A 12,633-nucleotide genomic window follows, 5' to 3' on the forward strand; every position below is an offset into this window, starting at 1 on the left:
GCAGAGGAGGATTTTCTGTATATAGGATTATGTCATCTGTGAAGAGAGAGAGTTTTACTTGTTCATTTGGATGCACTTTATTTCTTTTCCTTTGTGGTGGTTCTGACTGGGCCTCCAGCACAGTGTTGAATGGAATCAGTGAGGGATACTGTCTTGCCTTGTTGCTGATGTGAAGCTGTGGTGGGCGGGGTGGGGGTAGGGAAGCTTTCAATGTTTTGTCTTCGAGTTCAGTTCAGTTGAGTTCAGTTCAGTTGCTCAGTCGTGTCCGACTCTCCGCGACCCCATGAATCACAGCTCGCCAGGCCTCCCTGTCCTTGAGTTAGCTGTGGGTTTTTTAATATATGCTTTTAATAATTTTGAGGATGTTTGTTTTCATTTCTCGTCTTTGGGAGTTTTACCATGAAAGCATGTCCGATTTTATTAAAGGCTTTTTTCTGTGTCAATTGAGATAATCATGTGAAATTCTCTCATTCTATTAATGTGATGCTGATTTTCTTGTACTGAGCCACCTCTTCATTTGTTGGATAAATCCCAGTTGATCATGGTGTATAATCATTTTAATATGCTATCAGGTTTGGTTTGCTGGAATTTGGTTGAGTATGTTTGCAGTTAGGTTCATAAGAGAAATTCATCTATAGTTTTCTTGTGATATCCTTCTTTGTTGATGGGATCAGTTACTGCAGCCCTCATAGAATGAGTTGTGAAGAGCCCAGTCATCTTCTATTTTTTTGAATGAGCTTGAAACGAATCAGGGTTAATTCTTTAAGTGCTTTTCTTTGTTGGTTGGTTTTTATTGATTAACTGAATCTCTTTGATAGTTATAGGGCTGGTCAGAGTTTCTATGTCTTTTAGTTTGTTTTTATGATTTGTAAAGGTTCAAAACACTTTGCTAAGACAGAAATGTATTTGTAATACTTATATTTCTAAGTGGATGGAAAGATTAATCATTTTCCTGGATCAATGTTTATTGAGTGGTTCTGTTTTCTTTTTAGATTCTAGAATTAATTTTATAACCATTTGAATAGAAATAAAAACACTGAAAGAATCAACTAAAAGTGGTAAATGCAGTTGCGTCCAGGAAAGGCGGCAGAGGAATGCTAATTTTCTTAGAAGTACAGCAGCGCAGTTTAACCCTTTGTAAAAGTAAACAAACTTAATTAGTCCAGAAAAAGGCAGTTCTATAGCCAGGTTGTTGTTGCTGTTGTTCAGTTGCTAAGTCATATCCAACTCTTTGGGACCTCATGGACTGCATGCAACATGCCAGGCTTTCCTGTCCTTTACTATCTCCCGAAGTTTGCTCAAATTTATATCCATTGAGTCAATGATACTATTCAATCTTATCCTCTTCAGGTTTTCTAGATCCAAAGTCTAACTCCATTTGGTAGCTATGTGACCTTGGGCAAGTTTACAGTGTTTGATCTCTCTGAACCTCAATTTCCCCATTGTAAAATGGGAATGATAACAGTACCTACTGTATAAGATTTTTGTGGGAACAAAAGGGGACAGTGGTATGGAAAGGTTTGGCTGGTGAATGTCCTATAAATGGAAGCTTCTTGATACTATCCGTTATCAGGCTTGTCCAGACCAACCTAACTTCTTTTTCCACTTAGCAAGAGCCCCCTGCCGCTCTGGAGACCCCCTTGTGTACAGTCAACTGCCTGTCTAACATTGGGCATGGCCCTTCTCCCAGGGCCCCTTAGAGGTGGCTTCGGAAGGGCTCCGAACTTAGCCAGTGCTACCCTGACTCCAACCCTGCCCCCTGGGGGTCATGTCTTTATTTTGTTTTTTGTTTTTTAACCAAGATTTCCAAACTCTGTGGTTGCCTTGCCTAGCTAAAAGAGGAAGAGGGGGATCAGCCCAAGGAGAAGGAGGAAGAGGAAAACAAGACAAAGAGCCAGTGCTAGTGGAGAGGAACACATGTCCAGGGGGTCTGGTCCCGTCAGAGCTGGTGTCCGAGAATCCAGTGCTCTGCCCTTCCGCAAGCCCTGCATCAGCCTGCTGCTTTCCTGCGGAGGCCATGGGCCCATGGACCCTGCTGATCCTGCTGGTGGCCACAGCTTGGCATGGTAAGAGCAGAACCAGAGCCTTGGGGGTGGTGGGGGTGAGAGGGTTGTGACAAGGTTCCTAGGGAAGGACTCTCTAAACCTCTGCCCCTCACTAGGGGTCCCCACTGTTTTCATCTTTCATCCCTGGACTGCGGGTGTGTGGGTGTCTGTTTCGGAAAGGCAGTGGAGGGGAAAGCGGGTATGAACGGGGTGGAACCAGCCTGGCCAGGGCTGTGGATCTGGCCCAGCTCAGATGGTGGCTGTCCATGTGTCCTGAACACATCACTGTGCCCTCAGGACTCTTTAGTGCCTACTGAACGGTTAACGGCATGTTGTTGAGGGTGAAGGACCAGACACAATGCTCCTCAAACCCCACTGTGCACACAGATCCCCCAGGGATCTTGTTACAGTGCAGACTGACTCGATCGGTCTCAGGTGTGACCTGAGATTCCTCATGACTAACGAATTCCTAGGAGATGCCAGTGCCGCTGGTCCAGACCTACACTGAGCAGAGAGGCCCAGAGAGCCCCTCGTGCCTCTGCTGGCACTGCCAGGCTGGGACTCATGAGGTGAACTAGGCAGGATATAACTTGGAGGGGCCTGAAGAGGCGATGGTACTTCCTTGGGCGGCTTGGGCAAGAGGTCAGAAGGAGAGGTCAGAGGTTAACTTCTCTGACCCAGGGTTCAGGAGAGGTAAATTTGGGATGAGAGGATACAGGGATAGCAGCTTGTTTCGGGGAGGACAGCGAGGGTCTGCTGGGTGGAAATCCTCCCAAACACAGGCTGCGGGGCCTCAGGACAGAGAGCTGTGGAGCAGACCCCACCCAAATCCCATCCGACAGCTTCAGTGATGCAGGATCTCTCACTAGGAGGGTCCCTAACTGAGGCTGGGGACTGGGTGCTGGATTCATATCTACAGTAGGCCCAACAAACACATGTTAGGTTCTTTTGGCCACTCCGTGCAGCATATGGGATCAAACCCATGCCCCCTGTACTGGGAGTGTGGAGTCTTCACTATTGGATCACCAGGTAAGTCCCTACATTTTATTGCATATTTCGAGGAACCCTGGGGAAGGTGGGTGGGATAGGAAGGCAACAGCATCTCCGGCCTTCCCACAGTCCTGTGGCTGCAGGACCCTGAGGAATAGGTGTGTCTGGTCCCTGAGGAGGAGATGGCCCACTGCGGGCTTTTTTGGGCCCAGTCAGTTCCGCTAGGCTTGGAGGTCTGTCCTTTTTTATTGAGATGTGATTTCTGTGTAGTAGAAAGCACAGATTCTTAAGTGAGCCTGCGCTGAGATTTGACAAGCATATATGCTTGTGTCCCCACCGTCTCAGTTAAGACAGACACTATTCCCGTCATCCTAGAAAGCTCTGTGTGTTTTCCTTCACTTTTGTCCTATCCTCCTGCCCAGCAAATGCCTGTGGGAGACTGATGGGGAATGGAGGGGCTGTCCAGCATCTCACCTCAAAGGGAAGAAGAAATGGGGACTGCAGGCTGGGAGCCTACGTTTTCAGTAGACCAGTGATGAGTGAGGGGCAGTTGTGAGAAAGTTAGGGGATAGGATCCGTGCACCCCAGAGACCAGAAGAGACTCGCTAAGACTCCGGGCCAAGGAGGAGGCTGTGCCCAAACCTTGGCATGCTGTGTGTGTATCTGTGTGTGTATGTTTGCGTGTGTATATGTGTATGTTTGTGTCTCTTTGTGTGTGTGTGTGTATGTGTGTGTGCATGTTTGTGTATGTGTATATGTTTGTGTGTATATTTGTGTGTATGTATATGTTTGTCTATTTTGTGTGTATATGTTTGTGTTTGTGTGTGTATATGTTTGTCTATTTTTTTGTGTGTATATTTGTGTATGTATGTGTGTGTATGTTTGTGTGTTCATGTTTGTGTTTCTGTGCATGTTTGTGTGTGTGTGTATGTTTGTGTATGTGTGTGTATATGTGTGTATGTGTATTTGTGTGTGTGTGTATGTTTGTGTATGTATGTGTGTGTGTGTGTGTGTGTATTGAGGGAGAGGTGGGGGGTGTGGGGGCACACCCTGGGAGCTGATGATGAGGGGGGTCTCCCAAGCAAGTGGGAGGGGGTGAGAAGGCTTGGGGAGATGAGATGGTGAGGGGAAGGGGCAGAAGGGGTGCAGCCCCCACCCAAGGAGTAAAGGCCTGAGCAAGCTTTTCCTTCCCTCCAGTCAAGCCAGCAGTGGGCAGCTGGAGCAGAAGCTGAGGCTGTTAGCCCTGTCCTGCATGAATACTTAAGACGACAGGACAAAATAAGATAATGCCTCTCTGACTATACTTCCAGGGGGCCGAGGCTGGAGTTAGAGGACAGGAGGGGAGGGGGAGGGAGAAGGCACCTGTGAGACCCAGCAGGGGCAAAAGCGGAATAGAGTCACAGAATCTGAGAGTGCGGGATGTTGCAGGCATAGGCTGTGACCTTTAAAAGTTAGCACTTCAGCTGTCAGAGTGTTAGGATCAGAGAGGAGGTTAGGAGAGTAGTAGTTGAAGCAGTAACACAGGACAGGAGAGCTGATTCATCCAGAGGTTGTGTATCACCTCCTTGAATCCTTCCAGGACCTCTCAGAGGTGGAAATTCAGATTATTCTCTTTGAAAGAGTAGCCTGAGGGTCACAGGTTAAGCAGCCTACTCAGTTAGCAGGGGAGAGCCAAGTTTCAGACCCAGGTTGGCATAGCACAGTGGCAAAGAATCCTCCTGCCAATGCAGGAGATGCAAGAGACTCGGGCTTGATCTCCGGGTCAGGAAGATCCCCTGGAGGAGGAAGTGGCAACCCATTCCAGTATTCTTTCCTGAAGAATTCCATGGACAGGGGAGCCTGGAGGGCTACAGTCCATGGGATCTCAAAAAGTCAAACATGACTGAGCGACGACTGGCTGCCATGAGCCCACAGGCAAGCTCTTCCCTCCAGTTCGCCACCCCCACCCCGATGCCCTGCCTGGCTGCAGCAGTAACAGGCCAGCACCTGCTCTGTTGGGACTTGCCAGCAGATGCCAAAAATGATGCCTGCCCCTCTCCCTGGTGGTCAGTAGCACAGGGGAGCCTGGCAACAACCCCCAGGTGTTGGCTTCCGCAGTATTCCTCTGGTCACTCCATCCTTTATGCGGATCAGAAGCCTGCACATCTCTGATGTGTACAAAATCAAAACATAAATTAAGTCACCCTGAAATAATTTGACAAAGAGGATCTTTCTGATTCTGGGGTTTGTGGTGAGGGCAGGGTGCAGTGGGATGGAAAGACCCATTAAGAAGCTTTTGTGCAGTACTTCCCTGGTGGTCCAGTGGTTAAGAATCCACCTTCCAATGCAGGGGACGTGGCTTCAATCCCTGGTCGGGGAACTAAGATCCCACATGCCACATGGCAACTAAGCCCCCACACCGCAACTTCAGAGCACTTATGCTGCAACGAAATAGCTCACGTGCTGAAACTAAGACCTGATGCAGCCAAGTAAATGAATACACTTGTTTTTTTTTTTTTTTTAAGAAGAAGCTTTTGTGCAAGATGAAGAGTCCCTGAATTTGCCTGGTTCCCTGAGGGTTGGGATGTCTGTGGCCCCATCACTGGGACCGACAGATTGGACTCAGTAGGGGGGTACCTAGTAGGTCAGTGACAGAGCTGGGTCCCGCAGCCTGGGACATACCAGTGCTCAGCGGGTGGTACCACCTGTTTCAGGGGGTTAGGGGGTCTTTCCCCTAAAAGGGACAGTGGCCAGGAAGCAGAAGTGAGAGCCTTCCTGGGAGAAGGACTGCAGGCTGAGCGGAAACGGGGGCTAGGCCGGGTGCCAGCAATGTGTTTCCGCCTGCACAGGCTGGAGGGCGCCTGGCAGCCCCTCCAAGTCCTTGAATCAGCTCTCACTTCCCTCCTTTACCCCTATTTTAGGCCCTAGAAAAATGCTGACACTGCAGAGGCAACGGGCCTTCTTCCCGGAGGGCCTGAGATGAGTTTCATGTTCTCTTTTCTCCTTCAAGAAATTTCCTTAAAAGAGATTGTCTCCCTAGTAAACACAGCAGGGCTGGGAGGTTAGGGTAGGCTTCTGGGGGTAGACTAGATAGTAAATAGAATGGCTAACCTTTGCTGAGTTATTTATATTTGGTGACAGGTGATGTTCTAAAGCTTTCTGTGCATTTAAATCTCCCGACATCCCAATAAATGGGGACAGTTTTGGTCCCCATTTTGTCAGTGGGGAAACTGAGGCACAGAGCCTCTGAACCTCCCCACTGTGCTACAGAGCAGATGTCCAGTGATGAGAGAAGGCACAACAGAAGACTGAACTCTGCTGTCTAAGATCCTGCACCCCTTTTCTTCTTTAATTTCTTTAAAATATTTTTTAAAGGGATATGGATTTTTATTTGTTTTTGGCTATATCATGTGGCATGTGGAGGAGTCAAACCCACGCCCTCTGCAGTGGAAGCTCAGAGTCTTAATCACTGGACCATCAGGGAAGCCCCTTTTTCTTCTTCCTCGTGTGAATTAATTCAGAGCACTTTGCCACGAACATTCTATTCATTTGTTTCTTCCTTGCCTGGAGAATCCCAAGGACAGAGGAGCCTGGTAGGCTACAGTCTATGGGGTTGCAGAGAGTCAGACATGCCTGAGCAACTTTCACTTTAGCTTGTTTGAAGCCCCTTTTTTGATCTAGGTGCTGGACTTCATAGCAGGAATGCAGGCCATTTATTCCATCAGGCTGAAAGAGTCCACTCCTGGGGAGAATGATGCAGTGATGGCCAGGAAGACAGGCCAGAGGCTGGGGTAGCCCCCACGGGACAGTGGCTGGGTGGGAGGCCAAGAAAGTCCCCAGTCCCCCTCTCTCAGAGACATCAGAAACATCAGTCCATCACAGAGGGTTTGGGGTAGGGCCTGAGTGAGTGACTGGAGAGGGGCAGGGACTTGTTCGAGGTGATCCTGCAGGTCGTAGCTGAACCCCAGAGCCAGCAGCACCCGCCAGAGCAGCACCCATCTCAGAGGCAGGGTACAGCCAATGGGGTGTCACCTCAGCCCTCATTTCTGTTTGCCACTTCCCATCTCCAGGTCAGGGGGTCCCGGTGATAGAGCCCAGTGGCCCTGAGTTGGTGGTGGAGCCAGGCACAGCTGTGACCTTGCGATGTATGAGCAATGGCAGCGTGAAGTGGGATGGCCCCATTTCCCCCTACTGGACTCTGGCCTCTGATGCCCCCAGAAGCATCCTCACCACGAACAATGCCACCTTCCTACACACGGGAACGTACCGCTGCACTGAGCCTGGAGACCCCTTGGCGGGCACTGCCACTATCCACCTCTATGTCAAAGGTGAGGACTGTGAGCCCCCTCCCAAGAGGACTAGCCCAGCACGGCCCACCCAGAATGGCCAAGAGGGCTGGGCCCTGACGTGAACCATCATAATAAGCCAGCTCCACGTTTACTGAGAACCTGCCATGAACAAGGATCGGTGGCAGTGTTTCTAATTTTGTTCCTTACAACAGCCCTGTGAGAAGGTTCTTGTTTCTGCCCATTTTCCAGACGCTCAGAGAAGTTGAGTCATTTGCCAAAGATCACACAGCATTAAATAGTGGGGCTGGACCGGGCTCCAGAGCCCCCAAGCATCAGCTGAGCTTCCCTGGTATTATGTGACCTCAGGCAAATGAACAGCATCTCTGAGCTTCACTGTCACCAATGTCCAGGGACCGGTTAGCCTGGCGGAGGGGGGACAGTTGTAACCCTCTATCTCCGGGCTCCCCAGACCCTGTGCGGCCCTGGAGGGTCCTGGCCGAGGAAGTGACGGTGCTGGAGGGTCAGGACGCGCTGCTGCCCTGTCTGCTCACCGACCCGGCACTGGAGGCGGGCGTCTCGCTGGTGCGGGTGCGCGGCCGGCCTGTCTTGCGCCAAACCAACTACTCCTTCTCGCCCTGGTGCGGCTTCACCATCCACAAGGCCAAGTTCATCGAGAGCCAGGACTACGAGTGCAGCGTTCGGGTGGCTGGCAGGATGCTGAAGTCCCTCAGCATCCGGCTTAAAGTTCAGAAAGGTGCGTGGACAGGGAGGACCTGAGAGCTGGGGCCTGGCCGAAGGGGAGGAAGGGTGGGTGCTTCGCTTCACCTCTTCCTTCCAGTCGTGCCTTCATCATCCACGGGGCACCTGCTGGGGCGAGACCGGGAGGCGTCAGGTGCTGGGAGGCAGACCACACGTGCGCCGGTAACTCCGCTGGCAAGGTAGTCTCAGGTCATGAAACAGGCTATGAAAAGCATTGAACGGGGTGGTGGAGTAGAGTGTGTGGGGGTGGGGGGCTCGTGGAGAGGGTGACATTTTATTTGAGGGGAAATGTGAATTATGAGAAGGTGGAAACAGCAGCACACAGTCGTGAGCCTGGAGCAGGCTTCAAATGTTCCCGGAATGGAAGGAGGGCCCGAAGCTCTTCCGCCCCTTCAGACATGGATTCCTACTCAGGGCCCACCAGGTGCCGGGTGCCGAGGGTGGGAGAGCGGGGCGCAGTGAGCCACGCCACAGGGTGTCGTGATGCCAGGCACATGGGGCGCCTCTTGCTGGGAGGCGTCAGTGGTGTTGAAGTCTCTCTCCTGTCCTCTCCCCACTTGTTTCTGCTGGGCTGGTAGATGGATTCTGGTTTCTGGGAGGACTGGTGTGAGTCAGCAGAACCCCAGGATCAGAATCTGAGCCTGAGACAGGAAGCAAGCACCTGTAATGAGGTCAGAGTGGAAGGGTTGGCCCAAGGCCCTGTGCCCACGAAACCTGTTCAGGAAGCCAAGGGAACCCACTCTGTGTGCAGAAGAGCCAGGCAAGCCCTTTCCCTGCAGCCCACCTTGCAGAGGGATCCTGGGGCCCTCATTTCGCCATGACTCTGTGACAGCATCTGACCCTGAGAAACTGAGTTAGGTTATCTTTCAACAACAGCCACAGCCACAGATGTTAATTCATAGGCTAGGGCTTCCCTCGTAGCTCAGTGGGTAAAGAATCTGCCTGCAATGCAGGAGACCTGGGTTTGATCCCTCAGTCAAGAAGATCCTCTGAAGAAGGAAATGGCAACTCACTCCAGTATTCTTGTCTAGAGAGTCCCATGGACAGAGGAGTCTGCCAGGCTACAGTCCATGGGGTCACAAGAGTTGGACACAACTGAGCAATTAAACCACTACCACTATGTTTTAGGCGCTGGGTTAGCTGCTAGGGATACCACCTTCATTTACTGGGGATGACAGATGAGAGAGAACGTAAATAAATGTGATGAACAAGAAACCAAGCTGAAGAGATTTGGGTAGGGGAATCCATGGGATTCTCCAGGCAAGAATACTAGAGCAGGTTGCCATGCCCTCCTCCAGGGGATCTTTCTGACCCAGGGGTTGAACCCAAGTCTCTTACGTCTCCTGTATTGGCAGGTGGGTTCTTTACCACTAGTGCCACCTGGGAAGCCCAAAGCTAATTTAGCTAACCTGTGACAGGAGGCCCCTCTGAGGAATGTTTGAGCTGAAGATGTGAAGGATGAGAACAACCAGTCAAAGTGTGGCTTTTGCATGGATCAAGCATTCCCAAAGGGAAGGGCAAGGGCTGGGAGGGAGGGGACCCTCTTTGGGTGGGAGGGCCCACGTGGCTGCAGAGCAGTGAGGGGTGGCAAGTGCATACAGGTCGGGAGCAGAGTCTGGGGAGGTGTGAGGGACTGCAGCTTTTAGTTTGAGAGGGATGAGAAGCCACTGAATATTAGCACAAGAGAGGAGCGTGATCCAATCTTCCTTGTAAGGAGCTCACGTTGGCTGCTCAGAGGAAGCAGGGAGGCCTTCCAGGTGGCTGCAGGAGTCCAGAGCAGAGGGGAAGGGTGTGATGGGGAGAGGCGCTGGTGCTGGAGCCAAGGGGACTCTTCAAGGTCCATTTAGGAGATGGGACTTGTTGCGGGGAAAACTGAGGTGTCATGGCTGCCTCCCAGGATTTGTGAGGGGAGCCTGGGCCCATGGCAGGAAGCAGAGTGACAGCTCTGGCCTGGGTGCTCATGGGTGCCTTCCCCTGACCTCAGTCATCCCAGGACCTCCGACCTTGACACTGGAGCCTGCAGAGCTGGTGCGGATTCAAGGAGAGACTGCCAAGATTGTGTGCTCAGCCAGCGACGTTGATGTCAACTTTGACGTCTTCCTTCAACGTGGAGACACAAAAGTCAGTCCCTGGGGGTGGCGGTGGGGTCCTGCCTGTCCTCCTGGCACCCCAGGCCCCACCTCAAGCTGGCACTGGGAGCTGAGGGCATAGCTCAGGACCGGAGAGGGGGGTAACTCACCCACGGTCTCACCCTGGTCAGTAGATGATGCCGAAGCAGGTGTCAGGCTCCTGCATCCACACATTGTGATGGGAGAGGGAGGAGGCAGTATTCCACCCCCTTGACCCATGACCTTTGCCCTAGCCTATAGACAGGAGGCACATGTCAGCTCACTTCTGACTTTGCAAGGGGTTCCAGGGCCACCTCTGAGAGCCAGGAATGTAAGGATTATTTCTGAAAAACTCTAGAGAGAGGAAGAGGGGGTTTTCTCAGGAGGAAATGGCATTAGGCCGCTTCTAAGAACATACTTCCTCCCATGCCTTCCACATGCCAGGCATAACCCTATGCCATTTGCATTCTCCATCTCACTCACTCTTCACTACAGCCCTAGAGCATGGGCCAATGTCAGTCCCAATTTGCAGATGAGGAAACTGAGGCTCACAGTTCAGCCCCTGCCCAAGGAAAAGCAGATAGTAATCCTTCAAGGCTGAGAATTAGAACCCAGCTCTTTGTAATTCCTAAACAACCTCAACGTACCATCTCTGTTCCTTCTGGCTGCAGCTCGCAATCTCTCAACAATCCGACTTCCGTGACAACCGTTATCAAAAAGTCCTGACCCTTGAACTCGATCACGTAGTCTTCCAAGATGCTGGCAACTACACCTGTGTGGCCACCAATGCCCGGGGCGTCCACTCTGCCTCCATGGTCTTCCGGGTGGTAGGTGAGCATCGTGGTGGGGGGAGGGTCAGCATGCATCCTGGAGCAAGGGGGTGCATATGGGGATTGAGAAAGAGAGAGCTGATGTTAAAAAAAGGAGCAGACGCTGTTAGAATAGCTCGCTAGAATCCCCCTTTTCTCAGCCTGGCTAAGGAGCCATGTCTGCGTTAGCCCTCTGATTCGTTCTCTCTCAGAATCCTCCCTCTCTCCTACCTTGGAGGTCCCACAGTACATGGCTGCATCGCAACCAGCATCATGTTGTTGTGTTTGGGGATTGATGTCCAACAGCTCGCTCCTGGACTTCGCTGTTCACTGATTCACTCATTCCTTCATGCCTGGAACTCGCATCACATGGGCTTGTAAACAGACAGCAGTCACCCTGGGTGGGTATGGGAGAAGCCTGAGGTGTCCCAGGAACACAAAGGGGGACTCTCCAACAAAGGCTTGGACTAAATGGACTCGAAGCTGGGACCAGAAGAATGGAGGTGGGTTAGCCAGGCAGAGGGGAGGGGAAGAAAGGGGAACAGCACTTCTGACAGGGGGAAGAGCATATGCAAGGTTCAAAGGCAAAGAGAACAAGAGCATCTGAGACATCCAGCGAAACCGACAACAGCAGGGACACGAAGGGGTGGGAGGGTGGTCACAGAAAAGCCGGGCTGCGGGTAGTATCCGAGAGCAAGTTGACGGGTAGCTTGCATCATCTCTGGTTGGTGGGCGTCAAAGGTTTTAAGAGGAGAGTGATGAGATCAGATGGCACAGAGGATGCAGGAGTGGTGCTCAGGAGCCTGCAGTCCTGAGCCACATTCCAGCCTGCCTCCACCAATGACTTAGGTAGGTTGCTGAAACTGTTTCCCCATCTGCAAAATGGGGATTCTAACAGTAACTGTCTCATAGGTTTGCTCTGAGAATTCATTGAATGTATCTGAACTAACTGGGGCAGGGCCTGGCACAGAGTAAACGCTCGGTGTGCCTGAGGAGATGCCATTTGAGAAAGCTCTGCCCTGTGTCATGTGGATTGGACAGGAGACTCGAGGCTGGAGACCCATCAGGGCAGTTAACGCGGTGTTCCAGGCCAGAGATGGCAAAGGGTGCTGGATTATGGTGGGGACCCCGGAGAGTCTGTAATCCAAAACAATGTAGGAGGGACAATGGCTGCTGGGACAAAGAAAGGAACCAAGATGACCAGAGTGATTGGGGAGGAGGCAGCAACAGTCACTGGGCTGAGACTCCAGAGCAGAGGGCAGCTTCTTCAGGGTGGGGACAGACTCAGAGTGCTTTCAGTTTGGCCATACCTCATGTATTAAGCTGGGAGCCCCAGGGGAGGCAGGAGGGCGAGCCTAAGAATCATTACCCTCACAGAACAAGTAATACATCGGGCTTGCAGGAGCACCTAAGCTCTGTTTTGGGCCCATCCTGTGCCGGCAGTTCTGAGGGCTAAGGCAGGAGAGGAGAACAGTGAACTGTCTCCCGGTTATGGATTCTAATCCTGTCCGTTTTGTAGGGCAGACCTACAGTAGTCACTCGGCGGATGTTGTTTTCCTTCACTCTTCCTGCTAGATCCTTTTTAATGTGGGGGATCCAGTTACAAATGAGAGAGAAAATGCCCTGCCCACATGGGGTTTGTATTCTAGTTGGG

At 51.6% G+C, this 12,633-nt stretch overlaps 1 protein-coding gene across 1 annotated transcript in view; it reads left to right on the forward strand.

Annotated features, from left to right (window-relative positions):
• Positions 1-1,875: 1,875 nt before the first annotated feature.
• Positions 1,876-12,633, forward strand: part of CSF1R (colony stimulating factor 1 receptor) — a 32,957-nt gene continuing 22,199 nt past the window's right edge. Inside the window, exons 1-5 of the mRNA XM_055431496.2 lie at positions 1,876-2,066; positions 7,085-7,342; positions 7,773-8,057; positions 10,047-10,183; positions 10,842-11,001. Coding sequence (XP_055287471.2) covers positions 2,018-2,066; positions 7,085-7,342; positions 7,773-8,057; positions 10,047-10,183; positions 10,842-11,001 — 889 coding nt within the window. The 5' untranslated portion in view covers positions 1,876-2,017. The remainder of the gene's footprint in view (positions 2,067-7,084; positions 7,343-7,772; positions 8,058-10,046; positions 10,184-10,841; positions 11,002-12,633) is intronic.

The sequence above is a fragment of the Moschus berezovskii genome, chromosome 8 (assembly GCF_049115385.1).
Source record: "Moschus berezovskii isolate FMDL1 chromosome 8, NW_MosBer_1.0, whole genome shotgun sequence".
In the NCBI taxonomy this organism is placed as follows: Eukaryota; Metazoa; Chordata; class Mammalia; order Artiodactyla; family Moschidae; genus Moschus; species Moschus berezovskii.